Genomic DNA, 27,100 nt, shown 5'->3' with positions numbered 1-27,100 from the left:
GTCATCAGGAGAGGCCGGAGTGTCGATAAAATCGACCCAAAAATGGAACGATATTTTAGTGATCTATTTTGATCCGATGTGCTTTATGTATTGTACTTTGATCGTTTCTTGAGCACAGAAATGTGAGAAATGTGATTTACTGATTTCTACAGTTATTCGCTTGTTATCTCTCGCGTACATCTGTGGAAATGTTGTCTGTCGAAGGCATATAAGAGAACACGCGTCTAGCTCATGCATCGCGTTGTTTTCTCTCATTTTCGCTTTGAATCATTTTTTCTCACTTAGTTTATTTCACCAAATTAGTTCACTCATTTCATTTAATCTCGCGTTATTTATCGTTAATATATGGAAAAAAATATAAAGGTTTAATTACCCAAGTTTGAGGTAACACCCGTGTGGCGCTAGCAAGTGCTAGTCAAGGGCGAGCTACCCATTCGAGCTCAAACCCCGACATCGCGTTAGACTTATTCAAATTTACTTACTTAGATACTTAGATGGCCCGTCTTCACTGGACGTGCTGGCCCCTGCATTTCTTCCACTCGTTTCGTTCCCTCGCCATTGTCATCCAAGATGTTCTCAAGTTTCGTGAGTGACGTTGACGAGGTCCTTGAGCCATTTCCAGCTGAGCTCTCAACTGGTCCATCCGTGTAGCGAACACTTCACCCCATCTCGCTGGCGGTCTCCCTCGAGGGCGTTTAGCATGACTTGGGATCCACTCTAGCGTTCTCTTAGTCCATCTATAGTCGATTCTTCTCATGATGTGACCGGCCCATCTATGTTTTGTTTTCGATACATATTACGCTGGGTCACGAAGACGGGACATTCCTCTTAAGTCGGAGCTGTGAAGATAGGCCGTAGCTTCCCTGACGACTGCGAATGCTGCCCATGCTGCTCTCATTCTTCTATTCAGTTCTCCCTTCAAGTCGTTTTCCATGTTCATAGAACGTCCAAGGTATACGTATGACGAAGTTTCCACGATTTTTGAGCCATCAAGTTGTACTCCTCCGTCCTCGCAGTAAGCGCTCTTCATGAACTGTGTCTTCTTTCTGTTTATTCGCAGTCCTATTCTCTTCCCTGCTTCGTTCAATTCGTTGAGCATCGTTTCTGCTTCACTGGTAGTGCTCGAAAAAAGAACGATGTCGTCCGCGAAACGAAGGTTCGAGAAAAATCTTCTATCAACACGTATGCCCCTTCCTTCCGAGGAAAGTGATGTCATTATCCATTTTCCAATGCAGCGTGAGCAGCTTCGGCATATAGTATCGCCTTGTCGTACCCTCTATCCAATGGATATGGTGAAGGGGCGCTGGAAAAGCTGTATCTTAGTGATGCATCGATTGGCGATTGGCTAATGTCCTCAAGTACGATGCGTGCACACCTTGTTTGATCAGCGCCGACAGTATTGCATTCGTTTCTATGCTGTCGAAGGCTTTCTCATGGTCAACGAAGGTTAGAGCAATGGCAGATGGTATTCCCGGTAAACATCTACAACGGTTTGGATGTGGTTCATGCAGCTAAATCTCTGACGGGATATACTTCTCCTCTTTTTTCTTGAGGCTGGGCTTCATACAGCGTCCTAGATATGAGCGAAAGAATGATCTTGGTGAGCACTTCGTACAAGACGTTCAGCAAACATCTCGAAGTCTGCTGATATAAAATCAGGTCCGGGGGCTCTGACATATTGCATGCTGTTGATAGCGACTCGTACTTCTGAAGGGAGAATCTGTGGTAGAACTTCACTAGTGGAAATTATAGGGGTTGACACGGGAGTTGACGAACGGAAAATGTTATTTCGATATTACAGTCATCAATTTCAATCCAACTACATCCTGAGGATTTGGGTACTTTGGACTCAGAAGTCTGGGTGGGACCCATTGCCGCCCTAAACGCAATCATTGTTTGTATCACATTTTTAATCCCAGTGTTACTGTTAGGATCCCGAGAAATACTTGCGACCTAGTCAATTTCATCTCGAAAAGGAATAAACAAAGAAGAAAACAAGCTCTCGAAAAGTTGGAGAATGACGTACAGCTTCAAATGAAATATTGCATATCTTAATACGTAATATCCTTCATCATTTAAAACTAGGATAGTTGCGGCCGTCATAGAATAACCTAAAATCGTTGGAGTTTCGAGAAGCGAATGTTGCTACTCGGAACTCCAACAATTTTAGGTTATTCTATGTCGTACTTCAAATCTTCGCCCAGAGACAGCACTACCGTGCACCATCAAAACATTTAGTTCTTGCCACTTTTCCGACTTTTATCAATTCTAAAATTGTATTGAGTTCAGACATGTCTCACAGATTTTTGAGCGAAGAATTCCACTGTAAGACACCAGATGTTTCGATGCTGATGCTTTTTTTAAAAGCATCACTTCATAGTGACTTCTGAAGTATATCCAACAATTGTTTGGAAGTGGATGTTGAACGCTGTTTAATTTGTTTTCTATGGATCAGCTTCAAACTAAAACCTTCTTCCATGAAGCAATGAGGTAGAATTTTCTCAAAAGAAAGAGATCACCAGGAGAGTGACGTTGCTGACGTGTATAGAAAAGCAAGGATTCTGATCCAAAGAACGATGAATATGGGAAAAGTACATGAAATCACCGTCCATCAGTTCCTTGAAACGAAACATCGTATACTTGTTTCCAAATTTTGCAATTACAATACCTAGATGAGGTTCTATATCAAGTATGAGAATAACCCTTCCAGCCGTTTTCTGCAAATTCTGCCTCACTCACTTGTAAGAATCAAAACAAACCAACCCGTCACTTGTAGGGTTTCTACATCCGCAGCTGGGGCTTTGTTCTGGCAGAGTACTTTCAATTCAGCAACAGGAGCTAGTATAAGATCGCCAATCGGAATGGGAGCAACGGAAACACACGGCTCGTTCCGTGAAGTTCATAAGTATCAGCTGAGACAGACACATTTGAATTTCAGAACTTCTTGCAGTGTCCTTCCGTTAGTACTAATTTGTAAGCACGAATGCACTGGACCTCAAAGCAGTGAACAACTATGAAGGATAAAGGAGGAAGTGCCGTTCATCAATCCGCCGGGAATGCGCCAACGCGTTCACTTCATTTCAGAATCGCTTAAGGCTTATGAATACGTATCTAGCCTCTACAACAACTTGCGGGGGTTAGTGATATTTCAGGTCAGTGTTTTTATTTCCTCAGACAAGTCTACTGCTATGTTTTCGACCTCGGAAGAATTAAAAGCTTGGGTGGCACGCGGAACCTCATACCAACTGCGTTACAGCCACCCCAATGAACAACTATGAAACCGCGCCTACTCAGCCGGTCTTTTTAGACGTTCCCTCTCGCTAAAAGCAGAAGCATAGGTCAAAATGGCCTGAAGCCAGGCGCAGGTGTCTGCGCTCGAAGTCGGACGCTAGAGCCAGCGGTTCACACTGAAGTTCGACCCCTTCCAGCTCCACTCATCTCCGCAGCTTGAGTGTAGCTGGCTGGTGCACGCAGCCCCTCACGCAACTGCACAAGGCTTCAGGTGGTCTTGAATCGACCATACCATCTCTGGGAAAAACCCTTTGGTGGTGTATAGTATAACGATATGAAGCACCGTGCAGTTGTATAAGCATTCAAAGCTGTGGCGCGAAGCCTGGCGGTTACAGTCTAGGGGACTCTTGCAGACACCATTCCTCCCTGTTGTTCGCGATGGTCCCACCCCGATTCCAACTGCTATCTCCACCGCAGCTTACGCAATTGCACCGTTCATCGCGTCGTTGTGATCCTACTATACAGAACATGTTGGACAGGAAAAATCGATAAGAGATACATGCCTCGTTACCAAGTTCCAAATGTCAAATTATTTCACTTCTTCTAGGATGTAAAATAAAATAAAAAGGATGTGAAATATGTGAAGAACAAGTGCTGCAGGCAATGAGGTTCAAAACAAGCAATTTCCATTAGTGGCGAAAAATTAATGAAAGGAGCCAAGGGATAGGGTTGCTTTGCACAAGCTGCAAAATTTACATCCGCGACTCACCTGAATCTATCACGAGAATATTCTAAAGTGCCACTTGTTGTTAGTGGTGTTTTGTACAGTGTAATGCAAGAAGAGATCAAAAGAAACAAACAGTAAACTCAAGACATGAAAAAATATGGCCTGGTCTGGTTGCAGATACATGAACCCGTGTCCAGCTACTGCTTGCGTAAAAGCAATCCTTTTCCCTCACAGTTGCGAGCGCTCCTCGTGCTAAGTTTCACCATTTCAACCCTTCGACTCACGATAACGAAAAGTATACAAAACTATTCCTTGGAAAACAATTACATGGAACGAACCTTTTTATGGCACAGAAGATAACAAGAACAATAATGAACAACTTCAACAAATTTACAGAAAGTAAAAGCAACGTCTTGCAGACCGCATCCGATACGCACGAAGTGGATAAGCAAAACAGCTTAGAACTCTGTATATTTCAAATATACCTAATCCATCCAAATAAACAATATCAAATATAGTACAGTGAGGATAACGATTAAATGAACTTGTAGTTCAAGAAACTGCCAAATAAAATGAACGACATCTAAAATAGCATAGAAAAAGTCATAAACAACAGTGACAGTGTATAAACAGTAAAAAAAATTCTTAGCAAATATTCACAAGGTGGGCTGTGGACCTGATTAAAAAAATCCAACTCACTTCCTCCGTCTAGTCGGTGGCTCTTTCGGAGTAAACTAAACACCAAAATCAGATGAACCTTATGCAGAAAACGTTTAAAAAATATTACTTTCGAGCACTTAATTTCTCCGGGAGTTCTCTTCGCAGGAGGCGTATCGTGGCTGTCCTATACGAAATTGATAAGATTTCAACAATTACATGATGATCATGTAGGAAACCTACATTAGCGTATTTTCTGCTACTTGGCGTGGTTGTGGTAGTTTCTATCTGAGGAGCAGCCTGAAGTAAATGCATTTTGCATTCTTAAACTATCTCTTTAGTGTAGGAGAAACATACGGAAACAAGAATGGGACTTTTCGCTCGCTCTGCAATAGGTTTCCCAGGTTGTACTTTCGCCGCAGCGTTACGACCACGTCTAGGCCGCTTAGGGGGCGCATCTTCTGGGGATGTATCCGATTCATTCATATGTATGGTTGAGCCTCGCACTTCAACCAGACCTGGACAAAAAGAGAAAACCAGTTAACTATTGGAAAATGGCGCCTTTTTTATTCAGTAGGGAGAAAGCACAGGTGAGCGAGATGATAGAAACAATAATGACGAAACCTACTCGTCCTGGAAGAGTTACTCGAATCTGACTGATCGCTACGAAGGATAGTTCTTGGCCCGTCTGGAGCCAAAACTTCTTCACTACGAGGAATCTCGACTACGTTTATCTTGAAACGAACATATTAACGAAAGAAGATTCCGAAGTTGTTTGATCATGCGAAAAAATACAGGTAAGTCAGAACTGTTGTGGGACATGCACCAAATATGCACTCTTTATGTTCAGAAACAAATTCGTATTGCATTTAAAGAGAGAAAGAGAGGAGAGAGAAAGAGAGACCTGCTGTGCAATTCCATCGCTAATGCGCTCCATTGTGTCGTCGATTGAGGAACGGTTGTCTTCGTCACCAGCTCCATGTTCTTCGCCAAGAGACTCGTTCAGAGAATCATCCAAACTGGTTATCTTCATTGTTTCTTTCAGCCTCAATCCTACTGCATACGCATCATCGATGAAAATGCTTTGCACTACCACGGAAGCTCTAAACGTACAAAAAAAATACAAACAAACAAAAACAACATACAAAAAACATTGTAGGTATTGCATTTATCTTAGGAGTGAGAGACTACGCTCAATTTTTTCATACAAATTTAGTCCTCTGTCGCTCAAGAGTACTAATGCTCATTGGAAAGTTGTAAGAAGTAATCAGAACAAAGTTACAAACCCATGATGTTTAGTCTGCAGAGATCCTATCTCAACTTCTTGCGCTTCCGATCTCAGCACTGGATCTTCCGGTGAACGATAGAAACCTGGGGCCTGATAACCTCGTGGAGCTCCTTAAGGGTTAAATATGAAAAATAGCGTAATTGGAAAGAAAACAAAATTCCAAACAGATATTATACTAACGATCAGTGTAAGTTATACGCAGTGTCCCGGAAACTCCGCTAGGAAGAGGGCTTAGTGTGCCCCTGCACAATGTTCTGATCATGACCAGAAGTTCAGTGACTTGTTTCTTCAAGTACTTCATTCCTCTAAACCGAAGCGATGCCATAACAGTGCCATCAGCTCTGAATCAAATATTGATTATAACGACGACTTGTAACTATGAGGGTTTGTCGCACATACTGTCTTAGTTCAGCTTCAGGATTTCCATCGGTGTCATATCGTAATCGCCATGTGTACATTTCAATCGCATCTTTTTCGTCCTCCTCCGTAGCGCTAACAACAAGCATCAGTTCCCGGAGATAGCGAAGTTCTACAGCGTGGTTGATCCCCTTGAATTTCTGAACAAGTCGTGCCCCCAAAACATCCGACGTGTCCATGACACAGGCCTTCAAGTCACCTTTAAGACGTTCATATTTCTTAAACATCTTGAACCACAGATTTTAACTGCTGTGAAAACCGTCAATATTTACCGTCTATAACTCTTGTCTTAAACACATTTTTTGGAAGTAGACGGCGACTAGCAAGTATATGACTGAATGTGATGTACATACATCTTGTTATGAATATAGTCGAATCGTGCAGACGGCTCACTTCCTCAGGGAATGTACCAGCCCACTGGAAACCATAATTGACAATACCATACATGATGCAATGAAATGAATGAGCAGCACAATGCTTGCTCATTCACAACACAACACTTCACTCAAACCCTCTTAGAAACATCAGGCTTTTCCTCAACACATTTTGGCGATAGTAACAAGGCCATTCTCAGTTGTTGTCACAGAAAAAAAGTGTAATGAAAAAAATAGGACTTCCCTTCTTGAGACTGATGGACATCTCTATACTGATGGACTACTTATGGCCATACTACATTATAAATAAACACTCTCCCCATTGAACTTATATTTTACACAGTAATACACTCGTGCAAAAAGGAAAAACTACTGCAAAATATAAACTGATTCTCCATGAACGACTCTCGATAAGCTTCAGCATTTTGATGTTTCAGTAAATGATTTCTTTAATTGAGCCGAACACGACATTGTTACTATCCTTTATTCATGGCTAACGTTTTGGCAATATCGCCTTCTTCGAAGGCTGAAAAGGTGAAATCGAACGTGATTAATGCGATCAAACGCCTTATCCGCCCAACAAAGAAAGTTCTACGTTTACTGTTGAGCCTCACAGCTACCAGTAGAAGAGAAAATCGTACCTTAGGATCAGCTGACTATCCTGTCACTGCTAGATACCTGTTGTGAGGTGACTAGCGCAATCAAATATCAGCCTTAAATAGTACGCGAGTTCCCGCGTAATGCGGATATGGCATTCCTCTTTGCGATTCATCTTCGTGCTCTTCGAGTGGATCCAAAAAGATTCCAGAGCCTTGCGCGCCACAATACTAGGTTCGCGCGCCAAAATCGTGATCTTAAAGGCATCGCTCCACGAATCTGAGTTGGTACGGATTTCAGGTGGAGTATTCTCATACGGGATAGTAGATTTTGGAGAGGTGGGGTGATTCCGTCTATCTCTTCCTAATTGCGGCCCGCACGATACGGCTTCGAGCTACCTGGCGCGCTATTTTCTACTAATTCGATTGGAGCGCGCCAGCTTTATGCACGCGCCGCATCTTCCGGCCCGTTTTTTACGGCAATTGGGAAGAAATGGACGAAATCACTCCCCTCTCCCGTTATTACCCCGCACCCTATGACCACCTAATGCAGTGGAGTCACATGATTTCCTTTTGCGTCCAGGTTTTCTTTGATTCGAATACATACTCGTCTAGCTGTGTACCGTTTATTTCCAATGAGGTTAGCGCTGCCATCCAGCGGTGTCTGAGGAAAACTAAACTTGAAGAATCTGTTGCCATCGCTTGAACGTCCGGATAAAACCGGACTTCAAGCTTATTTTGGTGTTCGATTCGCTCGTCCTCACCGATCAATAAGAAATAACAGTAGCGATATTTTTTGTGCGCTTTCTTCAATTTTGTTTTTACGAAAATTTAAGCATAGATGTAAGGTTTTGATTTTTCCTTAAACGCTCAGTTATATATTTGGAGAACAATTCAGCCTAATTTTACATATATGTTTCTCTCAAATCTCCACAATTTGGAAACATTATTCGAAGTATGAGTTTCCTCCGCTCTCAACTATTAACAACGAATGATGTGCTAACACGAAATGATGTGAATATCACTATCGCACTGATAAAAAAATAACTTTCTACTATCGCCTAAACAGTTGGCATACTATGTATTGTATTCAAGCCGCCGTTCGCACGTCTTTTTCCTCCTCTTGAAAAAAGGATGTTAGCAGCAGCAGGGAGATATGCTAGGATATAGATATGCGCAGTAACCATAAAAACCCGTTCTACCGCGTTGGGGCTCACGCGCACCAATCCGACGCAGTGGAACCCGTCTCTCCCCACTCTATAGGTTTCTGGCACCGGCGCACCATTCCGACCTTGTGGGACCCGTCCCATCCCATTTTACAGCTATCTGATCCCGGGGCACGAATTCGACGCCGTAGGACTCGTCTCATCCAATTTTACCACGTTGGAGCTTCAGCGCACCAAACCGACAAATGGTATCCGTCTCTCTTATTTTGAAATTTCTTGACTGAGACACACACATACACAGACTCACACATATGGCAGAATAACCCCGCTATTATATAGCATGATAAATCGGTTGCCATCGTGGAGCTCCGCCTAGTGACCTTGGGCAAAGGTTCATTCGCAATCGCCTATATGATCGTATTTGCACTACACGGGAGTGCAAAATATGTCCGGATAACAATGAGGGTGATTGCATGAGTTCATGTGTTGTTTATATGATCTCCTGTGTGCAGTGTGGTGACGAATACATAGGAGAAACAGCTAAACCACTATGTGTTCGAATCAAAGAACACCTGGACGGCAAAAGGAAATCATGTGACTCCACTGCATTAGGTGGTCATATGGTGCGGCGTCATAACTGAGAAGATTTTGAAGTTAAAGGCAGCATACCACGAATCTGACGTGGTGCAGATTTCAGGTGGAGTATTCGTATACAGTATGGGATACTACGGAGAGGGGGGTGATTCCGTCCATTTCTTCCTAATTGCCGTAAAAAACGGCCCGGAAGATACGGCTTCATTCGTTTTGGCGCACCATTTTGTACAAGAGGTTCGATTGGAGCGCGCCAGTCTTGTGCGGCGCCGCATCTTCCGGGCCGTTTTTCACGGCAATTAGCAAGGAATGGCCGGAATCACCTCCCTCTCCGTAGTCTCCCATACTGTATACGAATACTCCACCTGAAATCTGCACCACCTCAGTTTCGTTGGGTGATGCCTTTAAGATCACGATTTGGCGCGCGAACTTAGTATTACGGCGCGCAAGGCTCTGGAGGCTTTTTGGATCCACTTCAAGGACCCAAAGATGAATCGCAAAGAGGAATGCCAAATCCGCATTACGCGGGAACTCGTGTACTATTTAAAGCTGATATTTGGTTGCGCTAGTCACCTCACAACAGGTATCTCTACCAGTAACAGGATAGTCAGCTGATCCTAAGGCACGATTTTCTCTTCTACTGTTAGCTATGAGGCCCAATAGTAAACTATCTTGGTTGGGCGGATAAGGCGTTTGATCGGATTAATCACGTTCGATTTTACCTTTTCAGCCTTCGAAGAAGGCGATATTGCCGAAACGTTAGTCATGAATAAAGGATAGTAACAATGTCGCGTCCGGGCCAATTAAAGAAATCAGTTACTATAAACTGATTATCAGTAACTTTTTTGGACATTAAATTTCTTTTCAACCACTTTTAAACTGGCGAACGGTACTTATAATTAAGTGCGAAAGTTCGACTCTTCTTGAATCTTGGCATAGAGATTGCAACTTGTTGATAGTCGAATTTAAGCAACAGCCAAGATTGTTAACAAAATTTATTACGGCTAACGTTTCGGCGTTGTCGCTTTCGTCAGAGCCTCAGTAGCCGCGTTGCCGTGATGTTAGCGGATATCCGCGTGGCGCCATCGCTCCGCCCCACTTTGAAACTGGCGAACGGTACTTATAATTAAATTCTTCATCTTTGAGAAGTGGTTTCAAGTTTCCAACTCCTATGCAAAAATTTGACTCAGCGGGGTGTCGAACCTGCGTCGTCCCATTGCTATACTGTAGGAACAGATTGTTGATTTCGTCCTACAATATAACAATGGTTTTTTTTTTACGTTCCTCTGTAATTCGAGCTATGCACCTGACTCTTCTCTTTTTTTCGCCGTATTACGTTATGTAACTAGTATTTAGAGATATTTCATAAATTTTCATAGATTTCAGAATAGAATAAAATTGAAAATATTTCAATACCAATATTTCAACAACATTTCAGCAAATTTGCTTATTCTGTTACTTACTGCTTCTTCGCTCCTGCCAGCTACCGATTTTCTCACTTGCCATTTGTTTCTCGGCTATTTGTGGCTAATTTCCGATTTTTCTTTTTCGAAACACACGAAATTTCCAAGATATTGAAATTGGAGCAATCAAGAACTGCCGCAGGAACATTGGAGAAGAAGAAGAAAGGAGTGGTGGTCGTATTTGAAAAAGCGGTTCCTAATCACCACGCTCTACCCTTTTCTGGGCTATCTATCTTGCTTTTTCTCTTGGTAACTTTAACATACATGTCATAGATCCTCTAAGACTAATGTTAAGATCTTAGGGTCCCGACTGACTTAGTCATTTATTTCAGAAGAAAGTAAGATAGAGCGTCCAGAAATAAGGACGCCACTGAGCGCTCTCCACCCTAAGGTTGCCCACAGATTTCACACCCGCGCAGGCTGTGCCGCATGCGCGAGTCTTTAATTTGATGGTTATTGAGCGTTCGCAACCATGCGCTCAATAAACCCAACCCAAAGCGCAGAGCACGGCTGTGAACTGTGCGGGCAGTCTAAGCATTAATCTAAGGGGATCCACGGCATGGAGGCTAAAACTACTAAGAGAAAAGAGGAAGATAACAGTGGAACTATACTAAAGTTCTATATACTAAAGTTTTAACTTCATCTCCAAACAGGCTTGCCGAAAGTAAGTGGGTAACTCGCATCATGTAGTACTTCCAACGAAACCGAAAATGATCTGAGTTGTGGCTTCTCCACAATCCTCATCTGAGTGTTAAAAACTATCTTTGCGCTCCATGGACGTTTTTGTGTTCTATGTGCAGGTCGAGTACTGTTCAATAAAAGCATGGTATGAAGAGTGCAAGTATGAAGGAAGATCACATGTAGGAAAATAAACCCTTGAAAACTTGAAGTACATCAAAACAAGACGAGGAGACAGCTGTGTTTTGGCACTAAAATACTAAACCAGTACTGCATATGATGTAACAAGTTCAACAATAACTTACGGTTCTTTTGCGAACGTCCCTACTGTTTTGATTTGTCGCAAGTGAAGTCATCACGATGCCTTAAATGGTTAAGAATGTTTGAATACCACGGAATGTTTGGAGTGACAGAATAAATGAGTGGATTTGGATGTAAACTATCAAACTATCAAAATCCCGCCCAAGAAGAAACATTGGTATAAATCAACGACGCTAGCTCTAATCATCTGCAAAGGAAATGAAATTCGATATTTCACCTTCAAAATACCTATGAGCATAACGAAAATAGACTCTATTTAGTACATTCTCTCATCTAATAATAAAGATCCGCGAAAATCGAACAAGTAAAAACCCATTGAAAATGTAGCTGCGATAAGGGGGCACCCATGGCGCCGTTATTTCTGGACGCTCCATCTTGCTTTTCTCTCTTAGTAACTTTGGCTTATATGTCATAAATTGTCTAAGCCTACTGCTTCGATTTTAGTACCCAATAAATTTAGTTATTTATTTCCAGAAATAAGGGCGCCACTGAGTACTCGCCTCCTCCCTACAGCTACATTTTACCCAAAATCTGTCGACAACTATGCCAGCACTGTAACAACTCCCCCTAATCTCAGAGAAGAAACTGTCTACTGCACTGCAATCGTGATCTTCATTTGATTCACGCTGATTCTCGAACCTCTTCGAAGGGAAACTTCGCATTGTCCAGAACAATAATTGAAATCAAGCCCCTCAACCAAATAAATACATATTACAAATGCGTGGTACTTCTGAAAGGAATTTTATCACTGCAGGAGAACATAAGTGAAAATCCATCCTTCATCGTGTTTCATGATTTCAATCAAAATGTAATGCAAATGAGATCTAATCACTGGACTATTGCTTCGCCTTCAGAGGCAATTCCCAACCACTCCCCACCTCATTTTCAGGAATCTACTTCATTTCAGCAGTACTATCAAATCCTACAACGATCCTAACGGAAGTAATCGACTAAAAAGCTCATTCTCCCGCACAGTATCCCGTATACCTAGATGGAATCATTTGTTATGAACAAAAACCAAAATAAAAACATCCACGGCACAAGTCGTACGCGACAAAACCCAATGACGCCGGTAGATCGATTCTGAATAGGCCAGACTGCCTATCACCCTTTAAGCTTGCCAACGGGTGCTACGAAGTGCATATTACAGGCGCGAAATTCAAATTATTAACTTTTAGACTGCAGCCTACGACAATTAGTGCAAAGCGGTGCGTGGGATGCTTGCAGAGTTCGCAGAAGCGATGAAGTCTCTTCACCAATAAGTGGTTATCGACCGACCTTATCGACACAGCGAAGTGCGGTTGGCAACCACCCGCTGGTGGTGGCGCTGTCGCTTCTGCAAGGCCTATGGACCTCTTTAAACATTGTCAGTACCATAGGTTACAGGTTTTGGTGCCATCAGTACATGAAACTACCAACAAGAGAAGTATTACCTGTAATTTCCATGTAGATTCCCGTAACACCTGTAAACCATAATTTCCCCGACCTACAGTGTAGGTGTTGAATGCAGATACTGATACGTGGTACACATCCTTCCAACTATTTACTGTCAGAACGAAAGTCAGTAGGAAATCAAGAGTTTGTAGGGAGTGGTAGATGCGGATTTATGTGTCGCTCCCATATGTATGAGGACCCGAATCCCTGATCACAGCAGCTGTTGTGATACACAATGACTACTATGGTCAGGGACCCGTCAAATAGGTCCTGAGAGAAAATGAAGGGAAAACTAGCACTTGTCCAAAGAGTTGGACATAACAGAAGAGCCGAGTGAAGATAAAAAGGGCGACAATTTCCTTGGGGAACCAATGGAAATCCGCTAAAATCCATTTCTGTTACTCTATCTGTAGGAAATAACGCCTAAGACAAAGGTTTTTGCTCTGAATTCAATAGGAGCTTCGGGTGAGAAGTAGGAGTCCTATACAATAGTGGGACAGGAATTCATAGAAAGACTAAACATATCGAACAGCATGTTTTTAGACATGGCCGATTGGTTTCTAGTTGAGGAGGTCCAATTTTACAGTTTCCCTAACTATTGATCGTCCTCATAAAAGTGGCGAAGAAACTAGGATCCTGCAGCAATTGGTGGAATGTGTGCTTCTTTCGACAAAAACACACAAGTGTACATTGATGAAATTGACTTCCATGGCCTTCCAAAACTTCTCTATATTGTACACAAGAGACATAGGGAGTCTTTCCCTCCTAAGTCGATCGTTTTTTGGTCCGATCGTACGGTCGTAACGGTATCTTCATCCTGTCATCACAAATGTAGGTTATAATTTGCCTTTCGAAAAATCTAGCCAGAATTCACCTTCGACACTTTCCTTAACAGCTCATTCATTCTTAGAACCATAAATAAACTGCTTTGTCAAAGTACCGGTAAAAAGGCTTTCTAAACGGTTTTTTTTTGTGGTTGTACATTTTTACGGCCGAATGTGTACATCTGGGTGACCGTAAACTATGATGTTACTATGGCAAAAGAACTGTGCGTCGCGGCAGATGTATCGCTTGTACCGTCGAAGACACTCGATGCCAAGAATATAGCCTACCATTTTGTATAATGGTCGACTATGTATAATACATGTACAATACAGGTATGATGTGAACAGCTCAAGTGATCTTTATTGCGACAATTCCAAAGTAGTACTCGAGTATTCAAGGTGTTTATGGCTGTGAAACTATTGTAAGAGAACTAAAGCGAATGGACAATAGACATTCATTGTTAGTGTTGGACGACTCTCCGCTGTTAGATGACTTTAAGACGTTGATGTTAGGATATTTTGAGTAAGAATGTTAGAAACACTGTTATTCCAAAAGAGCGTTAAGTCGTGCTATTATAGCATACCAGTAGTTTCGCAAAGAATAGAGCATGGTCTCAGTTGTTGCGGAGACAAAGACTGGCAATCTCTAACATCGGGCAGAACTGGGGGCTGTGTGCCGCGCTGCCCGTAGCGCCACAGTGGGAGCATGTCGTAAACCAAAGATGTGGGCAACTGAAAAGAAAGGAGTATCCAATGTGCAGTCAACAAAAGGAAAAGGATTCATTTCTAAATCATATGTAATTTGTTTAGTAGTGCGATGAAAAGAATGTCATTGTTACTTTTCTCAGTGACTATAACATGACATGAATGCATAACTCTTCTCTAGTTCTCACTTCTTCACATTAATCTACATTTTAGGGTAGTGGTCAGAGGTTGCGCTTCCTGCACGATCGATCGGAGTTCGAATCCGCCCTAGTGCTCACCAAGCCTTTCATCCCTCCGAGGTCGATAGATTGGTACCAGAGTTGTCTGGGAGAATAAAAACACTGACTTGACATCTCGGCTAGCCACCGCAAGTCATTGTATAGGCCAATTACACGTTCGTAAGCCTCAAACGATTCTAAATTAAAGTGAACGTGGGGACGGGTCCTAATTCATTCGGTCCTTCATCCTTTATCTTCATGAAATATTTCCGGAACAATTATACTCTTTTCGGCACTATAGAAAAAAAGCACCAGTAGCTTTTTTGAGCATTCAAGCAATGCTAACTGAGTAGTTGTATAGGTTGAGATGCACTGTCTCAGTACATCGTTTCCCCGAAAGTGAACACCGCGTTTTAGTTCGTCTCACACACATAGTACGAGCAGAAGTTTGAAAAATACCAAAGAATGCTTGAAAATCCCAAATATTCTTTCTTGGCTTCACAGAAGACAGGCAACTTCTTTAATGACCATGTTCCCGTTTAACTGCTTTCATTAAGTAAACGTAAGCGCATCGTTTGAGTATTGGTGAATACTGACTATCGGCTAACGCATGAAAACCAAAACATTCATTTTGTCAGAAATGGTTTTAGAAGCAATACATATTGGATATCTCTAGATAACTCTAAGTTTCTGGACCATATTTCAATCAGGACGCATCATTTCAGAATTATCCGCTGCTATTTCAACTCGTTCCTCCTGTGGTCGAGCCAAAAGAAACGAGGATCGATGCAGCTAGGTAAGCTGCCGTGTTTGAAGCGGTACGGAGAAGCCAGCGGTTGTGACCGAGTTGGGACACTCTTTAACTCCACTCATTCTTGCAGTCCGACTCGCTCACAACCACCGGCTGGACCATCCATAAAAGTAAATGTGTGGACATTCTTTCTCATCGTTCTGAACAAGGTATGGCACACTTGCTGTCCTTAGTAGTAATTGTGGGAGAATATTCATATGTAACTCACGTTGTAACCCTGTTCGCATCCCTCATGCAGTGACCGCGCCACAGTCCATGGCTGAAGATACTAGGTGGGGGTTTTCCCTGAGCCATGCACATCGCCTTGTATGTTTCATAACAGTACCAGCAATAACGATACTGATTAGGAGATGAACATGAAAGGGCCTAAAATTTATATAAATCTAACACATAACAGGGATTATTAATTAACATTTCTTACCGTGTAGGATGGAGAATTTGCAGGCCCATGTGAAGGATCGTGAGGAGGACTCTGTACGTAGGAAACATCTACCAAACTGTTACAAATTGATTCGCAAAATAAGACCTTCCTAATCTGTAGCAACAGATAACTTAACCAGTGCCATAAAATCTTTCGCGAAGACGTTCACTGCGCAGCTACCACGTTGTGAACTGTAGTCAGATCAAAACGACATGAAATTCGGCGCAGTTATATAAGCAGCTGCGCTCAAAGCGGTGCGGTAGTGTGGCGGTTAAGATCAAGGGAACTCTTGGTAGTGCCAGTCTTGGCAGTTGGTGATGGTCTCAACTTGATCCCAACCGCTACCTCCACCGCGCCGATTCGAGCGCAGCCGCTTACGCACCGAGCTTCATGTCGTTTTGACCCGACTGCACTCACGTCTACATCACTTTCACCATCGACTTCGTAAATTGGATTGTCTGAACCAATAAGAAGATCCGACAACGTCGATTCAGCTCGCTGCAAATACTATTTTTGTAAACAACAAGAAAAATATTGGGTGAATCTGGATTTTCTTTTCTAAAAAGCAAGAACTACCAACCTCGTGTTCATCATAGTGTGAACTATTACTGGATTCGCTAGAACCTGTGCTACCACCCGAACGTTTCCCACAATACACTAGAAGTTCCTTGCTCTCTTTATTTCCACGCACAGCAGGTGAAACATCGCCACCGGCATATCCGTTCTGGAAAGGTTTACGAATATTTCCAACACTTTTGTGAGTCCTTAACTACACTGCACTACCGTGTAATAAAACTCGATCCTTTACCTCTATGTTTTGTGGACTCATATTTGGAAAAAAAAACTTGGACCTTTTTCATGGTCCTAAAGACACCGATGTTGTAAGTGCAAAACCGATGCCTCATGCTGTAATCGAACTAGCGACCTTCTGTTCACTAGACAGACGCTCTGCTCCAACGAGACTAGCACTGTGCTCCAGTGCCACCTTCTTGATTGTTAGAGCATGACTGTGCTAACCGGTGGTTCCCACCTCATGCACAGAGTAGATGCAGTTGCTGTCACATTCATTTTAATCTTCACACTCACAAGAACCATGATTATCTTATTACGTTGAGACTACACACGACGGACCCTAACCCAAGCTCAGGCCCCGCCCGCTGCCAACCGTCCCTCCAACTAAACTAGTGACAAGCGACGTGTGAAAGGGGATCCTTGAAGGCAGCATAACATTCCGGGATTGGTTTCGCCAATCTCTTCCTAGTCGTAGCAAAGACACTCCGTACGAACTGCTTTAGTACCTAAGAGATACGTTAGAACCCGCCTTTATTCACTTATTTACCTTTATTTTTCTCCAGAACCGCAGAATTTGTTCGATACAAAGTCTGCAGTCGTTCCGTCTATGATCTATATGAAACTCCTTAAAGGCATCACTCCACGAATCTGGGTGGTGCGGGTTTCAGGTGGGATAGGCCTATACGGGGTCGTAGATTATGGAGAGGAGGGTGATTCGCCCATTTCTTCCTAATTGCCGTAAAAAAACCTTCCTGAAGGCACGACTTCGAGCGTTCCGGCGCGCCATTTTCTACGAAGAGTTCGATTGGAGCGCGCCAGTCCTGCGCATGCGTCACATCCTCCGGGCCGTTTTTTACAGCAATTAGGAAAAAATGGACGGAATCACTCCCCTCTCCATAGTCTACTACCCCGTATACGAATACTCCACCTGAAATCCGCACCACCCCAGATTCGTGGGGCGATTCCTTTAATACTCACCCATGAATCCGCAAACATGAGATTGACGTCCTTGTCACGAGGTGCTTTCTTCAGTTCGAGCTCAATTTTTCCCTTCTGAAACGCGGAACGGATCATATTTGGATCTTTTCCTGATAAAATATACTTACCCTTGGAACTTTTGCTTCAACGGAACTTCTTCTATTATCCGACCTTTCCTTTAACTCCAAATCCACTTTGGACAGCATCTTGGGACGATTGTGTCGAGAAAGAATGCCATTTTATTGACAAAAGATGGTCTAAACCAAACGACCGCCTAATTTTCTCACGATAATTTCACACGTTTGAACAGAATGACCGTTGGTGATTGGCCACTTTCTTACGCCCGCCTACTTTTCTCACACTGTAGTATGGGAGAATACGCTGTCCGCCTGCGCACTCCACTTTCTGCACGTGGTTTAGCTCGTTGTAAGCAGAGGCGATGACGTCATTGTTTGCAAGTCTTGTTTGTTACTTCTTGTTCATTGCTTTCTTCCTAGTCACGGAAATTACTACCATAGGGTTCATGGAATATCAAGAGAAATCACATAGAGATGAACAGTCGAGTCAAGCATTCCTTCAGTGACTTTTTGCAGAAAAAAACGTCGAGTCATCTAAGGACATTTGTTTTTCACTGGATGAAGAACTGTTTAAAATGTCCAGCTTCTACATCAGTAGCTTCAAATGCTTTTTCACGCGCAAGTACATTTTGGAAGAGAAAAGGACAAACACGTTTATTTGAAATGCGATATGTATCGTTTCGTAATGTTGACATATATACGCGCTTATGAATTTCGAAACTTTTGGGACCAGAAGTGGGTAGAAAAAAGTGAATAATTGAGGAAGATGTGCCGTTCAGGTGTGGTGTAGAGCAGCCCAAAGGAGCGTCCAAAACGGGTTCGTAAGATTATCACAGGCTCTCACATCTGAACTAAGTCTGGAGAACTGTCGATTACGCGTCGCTCGGACTCTATCAGAAGCAAAAAAAAAAGATATTTGGGAATAAATCCAACTGTCCAGTTTTCAGCAGTAGATTTAGATTGTAAATTCTTCCCAGTAACTGAATTTAATCTCGGCGAGCCCATAGATTTTTCTATTGAGTCTAAAGTTCACATTAGCATGCTACTGCCTTCCCTTCACCATAACTCTCTGCTCCTAAAGCTATGTTGTTACTCATTCAGGTAATTTTTGAAAATCTCCAACTGGGCATTCAGGCAGATAACGTTGAAATGAAACTCAGGGTATCACTGAATGATATCAGTGATTGCAACTGCTTTATAAGGAATGAAAAAGCGGTTGTATGCCTATTTTTACTAACTTCTAACGTGCCGCAGGGGTGAGCGGGTATGTTGCTCGAACTGCTGCAGGTCATCGCTGTTCTGCTTACAATCATCACATTTTCACCTGCATGTGGAGGAAAGAAGAAAGCGTAACATGTCTAAATCTACTTTGGAAAGAATGTATATTACTATGCTGCTTTAGGAAACCGAAGACGGCACCTTCTCTAATGAGCAAGCCAGCGCCACCTGGCGCTCCGGGAGCGGCTCCTGCAGGAGCGCCAGCTGCTGGTGCTCCTGGTGGTGCAGCTGCTGGTGGCAAGGAGGAGAAGAAGGTTACGCCATCAGAACAAGAACTTATTTCCTTTCACCTATGAATAAGCTTCTTGGAAATCAATTTTTATAGGAAGGCGAGGCCAAGCCAGATGACAAGAAATCTGGCGAAGCGGAGAAGAAGGAGGAGAAGAAGGAGGAGAAGAAGGAGGAAAAGAAGGAAGAAGAGAAGAAGGAAGAGAAGAAAGAGGAAAAGAAAGAAGAGAAGAAAGAAGAGAAGAAAGAGGAGAAGAAAGAGGAAGAAAAGAAAGATGAGAAGAAAGAAGAAGAAAAGAAAGAGGAGAAGAAAGAAGAAAAGAAAGAAGAAGAAAAGAAAGAGGAGAAGAAGGACGTTGGTTTTTAATATGATTTTGCGTTGTAGATTTCTGGTCTGAGAGCTCTCGAGACAAGTAGTCCAGACGATGGGTTTGATTAGTTGGGGAAACAAGAATGCTAGCGGCGGTCTAGAAATTTCCGGATTTTTCAGGACGACCTCCTATAATAATTAGATTTTTGTACCTGACCGTATAACCAGACGTAAATAGTGTAGTAGGAACGATACCAATGAAATGAATAAGCTATATTGAAGTCGGCTCTTATCAGTTAACAGTTACCACTTATTTTATTCCGTAGACGTCGCTCATTTCCACTTCAAAACAAACGCAAGTCGGCGATGCTAAGGTGCAGCTGTATTCACTTCGTGTTTGCTGGCGATACCTCGCACTAAGAGCTAGTCGATCATCTTCAACGTCAGTCATCCGTGGATGGCGATGTCGATTTCATTCTTTAAATACTTATCGATTATGGCCTGACCACTGCGAGGCCTCCCCTCCAATGCGCATTTCTCGAAAGTGAGATCGTTATCCATTAATAGTGAAGAAAAACAGCTATTGAACAGATATTGAACAACTCATATTTACTTTATCCTTCCCTAATTTTTGATAAAATTTAGGAAGAGAAAAAGGAAGGTTCGAAGGCAGGCGAAGCACCTGCCGAGAAGAAGGAAGGCTCCAAGGCTGAAGGTCCAAAAGTGAGGTTTTGAAAATTTACGCCAGTAAGCTAAGTACGATTGCATGTCTATACAAAATGAAAATATTCTTTTTTTTCAGGAAGAAAAGAAAGAGGAGGAAAAGAAGGTACGATAGCGAAACTTTATGAATGCATTGAAACATTTACATTTCTAGGATGAAGGATCTGATGCCAAAGACAAGAAGGAAGAAGAAAAGAAGGAGTAGTCAGACATTTCCGGCTAACTTGTACGGAATAATACTGATAAAGATCAACGCTACGACACATATTGTTGTAACCGATGTGCCGTCATTGATCCAACGCATAAATGATTTAAAGATTAAGTACAAGGATGTGCTTCCTGGGAACACTTTATTACACTTTCTGTTTTCTGAAGAAGAAAAAAAAACAATTTCTCGACAGATGAGAAAAGAGCAAGGTTGCTATGTACAAATCACGAAAACCGCTACCATACAATATATGTACACATGGAGCTTCCAGACAATCCTGTCGACGATAAACTACAAACATTAAGGGATGGTCTATATGTTAACAGAGATTAAAAAGTGCTTGTAATTCTTACGCATGGGTACCACTAGTTACGTCATTCCCACGTCGGGGAAAATGTGGGTGGGGCGGACTGCACTCAGTGACAGGCGCCCTTCTCGACGCTCTAACTTACTTTTTTCACTTAGTAACGTTAGCTTACATGTCATAGATCCTCTAGGACTAATGCTTATTTATTATTTAAACTGATTAAATTATTAAATTATAAGGGCGCCACTGAGTGACTCCCAACCACATTTTACCCTCCACTTGTCCTCGACTGCCTCCTTCCAAGGAATTGAGGGAGCTGAAGCCATGCAAAGGAAGTGAGTGTGTAGTTGACTGTACATACAATCAACATCACTTTAAAGGCATCACCCCACGAATCTGGTGTGGTACTGATTTCAGGTGGGTTATGGCTATACGGGGTCGTAGGTTGTGGGGAAGAGGGTGATTCTGTTTATTTCTTCCTAATCGCCGTGAAAAAAGCGTGGAAGATGAGGCTTCGAGCGTTCCGGGGCGCTATTGTCCACGAAGAGTTGAATTGGAGCGCGATAGTCTTGTGCACGCGCCGCATCTTCTGGGCCGTTTTTTTACGGCTATTAGGAAGAGATGAGCGGAATCACTGTGCTGTCTGCTCATCTCAGGAGAGTGCTCTATTCACATTGATTGAGGTCTTTGTAATTAGGAATCTCACATTTTGCATATTATTAAGTATTAAGGGAAGAACGAATCAAGGGAATCACGTGTGTTTGGCATTATTCAGCGGACACATCGCTGCACACAAAAAAATTCAAAGTACGAGAAAGTCGCCAGCAGATAATTACTCTACATCTGCAGATTGTGCTTCTTCTGTTGCTTCATTACATGTACCGAAATCGTTTTCAGCAACATCAGCAATTGAGTTACATTAAGTTCTGTTGAATATAAGGAGAGGAACATAAATAATCAAACAAAATTGTTCGTTTACTTACATATTCATTAGACACCGAAGGAGATGGTGCGTTTAATTAATTGTCCTGTTCAGATAAAAACCTTGACGAGATCGTTAGACACGAATCACTGCGTCCTGATAACGGGTTGTGTCCGGCGTTTGATCAATAACATTTTGATTTTGTTCGATCTCTTGAAATCGTAAACATCATCTTTAAGAACTTACTCTATGTGAATTACCTTATATTGTGTGACCACTTCGTTCCCCAAACATGACTTAGTGATGATAGATTGCTTTCCACGTGCAACAATTAACTCTAGTCGAAAGTGATGTACTTGCTGTTCTGCCTTAGCTGTTCGCCCTTTGATTCATGTTATTGATTATTCTCCTATTGATTCTGCATTGATTGATCTATAGTTTTAAATTCACACTCCACCATATCTGTTCCATACTATCTCTTCTAATTAATGCGAAGAAAGTGCGGAGTCGTTGCGGTCACTGCAAAGATTCCTTTCAGATGCACATGTTACAAAAGTTAGTTCACCACTCACTAAATTAGCCTCCTTTTAAAAAAGACTACCTTGCAATTCCTCAAAGGTACGGCTTCCAAAATTTCTGTTTCAAAATTTGTTTTTCTTTGGTTCCTACATCGTTCCGTTGGCGATAGTAATAGTCTCCTGCCAATTCCCAACAATATCCCCTACACTGTCAGGACGGAGGGTGAGATTGCAACGGCTAAATGAACGAAAATTTCGACGATAATTACGGGCACAGTATGGGCCCAATCATGATTTATTACTTATTTTTGATGTTCACGATTCTATGAAATTTGACTCTTCTTCCCTCACGGATTCTAACGGTTATGAGTGCGCATGAATGGTGGTGAATTCTGATGAGTGGGTGTTTATGTTTCAGATATGCCCTGTGCGTTCACACATCATAATGATCGCGATGAATTGCGGCAGATACAACAATCTTTCTCTGCAAGTCCAAAATTCCTCTACTTTTATCTTTCCATCAAGATTGAACTGGATCGACTTTATCCGGGTGCAGAACTTGACCTATATTCCTGCTGCTCAGGAAATGGAACCTACTGGTTTATGTCAAAGCGTTTTGAATACGTTGAGCTGTAAGTTGGTTACCTAAATGCAAAGAAAAATTATTGGAAAACGTGCACTAATGAAGTTTTGGAGATTGAGAAAACTTGAAAATATGCTGCCGGCATCCTACCCTATTTTTAAGAGTGTTCACTCCGCAGTGTTCAGGAATGAAGTCGGCTTGGCATACGAAGGTGAATTTGATGCAGAACAATTCACTAAAGCATTCGCTATGTTTCTGGATGTTAGCAACATATTTCCCAGTCCAATTGTATTTGTTGGCGAAAAGATGCTCGTGGATGAAGTAATAACATTAGTTTCACCAAAAGTAATGCATATCACCTCTATAAAATGATGAGATTATAGATGGAGAAGTTCCTACAAAACCGTTCGCACAATTTTTCGGGAAGTGCACATCCCACACTTGTTTTCTACATGACAGAAGCTCAAATGGAAGCCGTCAAAAATGTTGAGCTACCTCAGTTACCGGATGGGTATGAAATAGGTGAGTTTCATACTGGACTCGATTCAAATTAAATCGAGAATCAGAGAAAAAAGTGGAAATAAAGCTATCAAAAGAGTAGGTTAATATGTTTTTTTTTAAAGTTCCTAAAAAAAAAACGTTTTGACGGGTAAAATGTAGCTGATAGGTAGCGTGGGTGCTCAATACTGCTCTAATGGAATTGCACCCGAAATGCACTTGGAGCGCAAAAAAATTGTTGCTGGAGCACAAAGCTCGTTCTTAACACATTGACAAATAAGCGGATTTTTGCGCATCTGCCGCATGTGACCACGCATATTTCTACTGCACGCCGAACGTCCGACCAAACCGTCGGATAATGTCACAGAAAAGGAATTTCTTTGCTTGCGATTGTGGTGAAGTGAATATGAGTTTCGATGAGTTTGTGATTGGAAATAATGAAGAAAAACCTTTTGTAGATGTCGAAGCTGCTGTCCAAAACTTGATTGTGCTCCTGCAATCAGACTCATCGGAGAAACGTGAGCTGAAAATGCCGTCATCCAAGGCAGTTTTACTTTCACCATGGAATGCGGCCCTCATATAGATGTCCAAGTCTGTGAGACTCCCATCGACTACTTTCGCCTCTTCGTGAGTGACCAGTTACAAACTCCATAATGATAGAGAGGAACAAATGTGGACAGAAGATGATGAAGAACAACAAAGACAGGACAGAGAGTACCGTCGATAAACTCAGACACTTCCCAGACATCTGTCTGTATATGTGGATTGTCCGGTTCCCAAAGCTTCGCAACTGGTAGTGCACTGATCTCATTCCTGTTACTGTTGTGTTAAAAAATTATGGTCAGAAACCGGAGAGATACCTTCATGTTCTCTGCGAAGCACGACGGTTGCCGCTGCCCTAACAGACCCACAGAATATAGAAGACCGCAACAAAACGAAAGCATTCGTAGATCTCAGTGATCAGATGGCTGCGTGTACTCCTGTCAGATAAAGTGCGTAACTTGGAATGCGCCACCACGTTCTCTTCAATTCGGAATCGTTGGAGGTTTACGAACGTGTTACTGGGTCATACAGTGACTTACGAAGACTAGTCGATGTGTCAAGTCAGTGTTTTTATCCCCCCCAGACAAACGCGGTACCGATTATCGACTCCGGAGGGATGAAAGGTGTGATGAGCGCTAAGGCGAACCTCCAATCGATCGTTCAGACAAAGGAACCTCCTACCTACTGCGCTATCCGTCTGTCAGGTAGACCGCCCAATGGTATACGGGACTGCTTTTCCATTATTTGACGCAGAGTGCTCTGGTCAGAGTGGATTCTTTACTGTCAGACTAGCAGAATGCAAGTGAATGATTTCAAGGTTTTTCTTATCTATCTTTCCTTTGTCTCTTTAGCTTATATTCCATAGGTCTTCGAAGACTAATGCGTAGGTCGTAGGACTCCGAGTGACTCAGTCATTTATTTCCTGTGATGACCTGATGAAATATCACTTTCTCAAATGCTTCTCAAAAGGGGAAGCCAGTTGTCACTTAAGAACCGTTTTTGTGCAATATGGACGTACTTGCGCTCAAAAGTACCGTTCAATTAGAATCCTGTTGAATGCCTCCTTTCCCATCAAGATGTTCCCCGATTTTGGCAGTGGTCTCGAGAACTAAGTCGCTTGCAACTTCATAAATCCGAAAGATAAAAGTTGTGTTTCAAGGCACTGATAACTAGTATAGAATTTTCCTAACCACATCTACCACAAAATTTAAGAAGTACTGACAGGCAACCCAGAAAGGCATGAAGAAAACTTCACCTAGTTTTTCTTGCAGGGTCAGCGGATCCGCTCAAAGATAGCGAAACTATCACTTCTCATTGGCGACACGCTAAAAAAGGTGACATAGAAGAGACACGGTAAAGGCTTTCTAAACGTGAATGTAAATCTACTTAAAGATACACAAAACCTCCTACCAGGGGGAAAATACTATTACAGGACGAAATTAACCTGTCTACCGTCCAGTTGCATTCGATACCAGGGAAAACCCGTCGCTTTCGAGATGATGTCTCAATCAGGATCGCTCAATCATCTCTTTGTGGTTGAGGAGCATCGACGAAAAGGTTTAGGACAAATTGTGGAGCTTGATCTAAGCCAAAAAGCAATAAGGTGAAATCTTATTGGTAAATTACAAATCACTGCATCCTCGCACACAATTTATTGTACAATGAACTCTAGCAAGGCGTAAATAGATATAAGAATGGGCGTCCTCATCCTTAGAAGAAGCACAGCTGAAGCAAAAAGAAGAGGAAGGGCCTGCAAATAAAATACATTTTGATCTACGCTCACGTTCACTTTGAACCTGCTGTCGCTTCTCCTTTGCCAACCGGACGCAGCGCGTCCGCACTGCTTTTAAAAAGCGGATCTTCAAGCCGATTCGAGCACAGGAGGATTAATCCGCGTTCTGAGATGAGTTCTTTTACAGATTTGGTTTGAAAGTGTGCAAATACGTCGAGCCGTTCAACAAATCGCTCATTGATTCCACAACTAGATCACCATATTGGACAAGAGCCAAGCACGATAACGGTGACGACCTTATAAATGTCTACTACGTTCTGAGATTTGAATAAATTCGTTTCCCTGTTGGGCTGCTTTCTTTCAAATGTTTCAATGAGTAGTGACTCACTTTCTACAAACTGTATAATGAGGTCTTTGCAAACTGGGTTCATTTCCTGTCATTTCTACTGGGCATAGCTATGAAAACAATAATCAAAAGCACGAACTCGGAAGTTGGGGTCTCTGCTGGCGGTATTGATCATATATTGGCGTGTAGATTACGAGTATGACCACACTCGCATTCGTCCTGGAGAGAGTGTGGGAAATGACGTTTGTTCCTACCAAGTACGTCAGGACGCGCCCTTGCGCACGCTCCGGTTCTGTCAGCAGCCTATTCATTGGTTTTATTGGAATAGTCTTCTGAGGAGCCGTTGTTTTCGACCGCCGTGGACGCGGCGAGTGCATGAGGGTAACAAGTTTTGGCGTACTTGGTTGGAACGAACACCTACCCCTATGACGTTTCCACGGCGATTACGGGGAACTGAGCGGAGCTACGTTCAAACTCGTGATCTACAAACCCTGTACTTGTCCATAGAAACCCCAACAACGTCAGTTTTGATAAGCTTCCTTTAAATAGTAAATAAATAGCTACATGCATCGTATTCCTGTAATAATGGGAGATAAAATTAGCATCAAAGATTCGCAAGGACTATTCCTGAACCTGACCAGAAATTCGATCCACTGTAGAAAAAAGAGCGAACCCGCGTCTAGCGTTCTTGCAAATTGTGCTGAAATTTCGCCTGCTTATAGTAAAGCAAGCAGTCCTCACTTCCTTTTCTTAACTCAAAACCACTAGAAGAATGTATAATGCATAGTTGAAGGTGCGCTCTAAAGTCTAGTCCGGTGAGAAATTCGTGACCGGCGCGCAGCGTCCCGCGGCGAAGTGTCTGCGTAACCACGCGGACTCGTTATCTGCCATGAATGCTAGTGATGAAGACCGTTTCACACTTCCACTATCGCGAAAAATAGCGAAAAACAACGAAAAGCACGAGTAGAGCATTGGACCTTAATCGTTTACGTCATATTACACTACATCTCAGAACAGTTTCACTATAGTCGGGTTAAAACGACGCGAAACACAGACAGTTGCAACCGCTACGCTGCAGTTCGCCATGACCACGGCTCGATTCCAACCGCTGTCTCCACCGCACCGCTTCGAGCGC

The 27,100-nt window shown here is 42.5% G+C and overlaps 6 protein-coding genes across 9 annotated transcripts; 2 read left to right on the top strand and 4 right to left on the bottom strand.

Moving 5' to 3' along the window:
* Window positions 1–505: 505 nt before the first annotated feature.
* RB195_005905 (uncharacterized protein) lies at window positions 506–757 on the bottom strand (the record flags this gene model as incomplete). Its single annotated transcript, XM_064178706.1, has 1 exon — window positions 506–757. One exon carries the CDS (start codon window positions 755–757, stop codon window positions 506–508), a length of 252 nt encoding a protein of 83 aa, XP_064035724.1.
* Window positions 758–796: 39 nt separating this feature from the next.
* RB195_005904 (uncharacterized protein) lies at window positions 797–1,099 on the bottom strand (the record flags this gene model as incomplete). Its single annotated transcript, XM_064178705.1, has 1 exon — window positions 797–1,099. One exon carries the CDS (start codon window positions 1,097–1,099, stop codon window positions 797–799), a length of 303 nt encoding a protein of 100 aa, XP_064035723.1.
* A 116-nt stretch (window positions 1,100–1,215) lies between these two features.
* On the bottom strand, window positions 1,216–11,544 carry RB195_005903 (uncharacterized protein; the record flags this gene model as incomplete). Of its 2 annotated transcripts, XM_064178702.1 has the most annotated exons (13): window positions 1,216–1,303; window positions 1,363–1,482; window positions 4,658–4,692; window positions 4,746–4,802; window positions 4,859–4,915; window positions 4,973–5,133; window positions 5,244–5,349; window positions 5,520–5,718; window positions 5,902–6,013; window positions 6,084–6,244; window positions 6,303–6,519; window positions 6,593–6,737; window positions 11,494–11,544. In XM_064178702.1, the coding sequence occupies 13 exons, from the start codon at window positions 11,542–11,544 to the stop codon at window positions 1,216–1,218; spliced, it is 1,509 nt and encodes a 502-aa protein (XP_064035721.1). The 2 variants fall into 2 exon arrangements, with proteins under 2 accessions (XP_064035721.1, XP_064035722.1); XM_064178701.1 differs by lacking the exons at window positions 1,216–1,303; window positions 1,363–1,482 and having other exon boundaries at window positions 4,654–4,692.
* A 2,837-nt stretch (window positions 11,545–14,381) lies between these two features.
* RB195_005902 (uncharacterized protein) lies at window positions 14,382–17,898 on the bottom strand (the record flags this gene model as incomplete). Of its 2 annotated transcripts, none has more annotated exons than XM_064178699.1 (7): window positions 14,382–14,499; window positions 15,710–15,867; window positions 15,923–16,036; window positions 16,340–16,420; window positions 16,503–16,646; window positions 17,693–17,767; window positions 17,821–17,898. In XM_064178699.1, the coding sequence occupies 7 exons, from the start codon at window positions 17,896–17,898 to the stop codon at window positions 14,382–14,384; spliced, it is 768 nt and encodes a 255-aa protein (XP_064035719.1). The 2 variants fall into 2 exon arrangements, with proteins under 2 accessions (XP_064035719.1, XP_064035720.1); XM_064178700.1 differs by having other exon boundaries at window positions 15,923–15,973.
* Window positions 17,899–19,035: 1,137 nt separating this feature from the next.
* On the top strand, window positions 19,036–20,513 carry RB195_005901 (uncharacterized protein; the record flags this gene model as incomplete). Its single annotated transcript, XM_064178698.1, has 6 exons — window positions 19,036–19,118; window positions 19,172–19,301; window positions 19,373–19,630; window positions 20,231–20,308; window positions 20,388–20,414; window positions 20,463–20,513. The coding sequence occupies 6 exons, from the start codon at window positions 19,036–19,038 to the stop codon at window positions 20,511–20,513; spliced, it is 627 nt and encodes a 208-aa protein (XP_064035718.1).
* A 2,170-nt stretch (window positions 20,514–22,683) lies between these two features.
* RB195_005900 (uncharacterized protein) lies at window positions 22,684–25,951 on the top strand (the record flags this gene model as incomplete). Of its 2 annotated transcripts, none has more annotated exons than XM_064178696.1 (6): window positions 22,684–22,895; window positions 23,032–23,167; window positions 23,230–23,368; window positions 25,159–25,240; window positions 25,347–25,490; window positions 25,807–25,951. In XM_064178696.1, the coding sequence occupies 6 exons, from the start codon at window positions 22,684–22,686 to the stop codon at window positions 25,949–25,951; spliced, it is 858 nt and encodes a 285-aa protein (XP_064035716.1). The 2 variants fall into 2 exon arrangements, with proteins under 2 accessions (XP_064035716.1, XP_064035717.1); XM_064178697.1 differs by having other exon boundaries at window positions 25,320–25,490.
* Between the last annotated feature and the right edge of the window lie 1,149 nt (window positions 25,952–27,100).

Source organism: Necator americanus, chromosome I (assembly GCF_031761385.1).
Source record: "Necator americanus strain Aroian chromosome I, whole genome shotgun sequence".
Lineage (NCBI taxonomy): Eukaryota > Metazoa > Nematoda > Chromadorea > Rhabditida > Ancylostomatidae > Necator > Necator americanus.
Note: the sequence above shows the minus strand (reverse complement) of the source record. Positions and strands in the feature narration are given on the sequence as shown.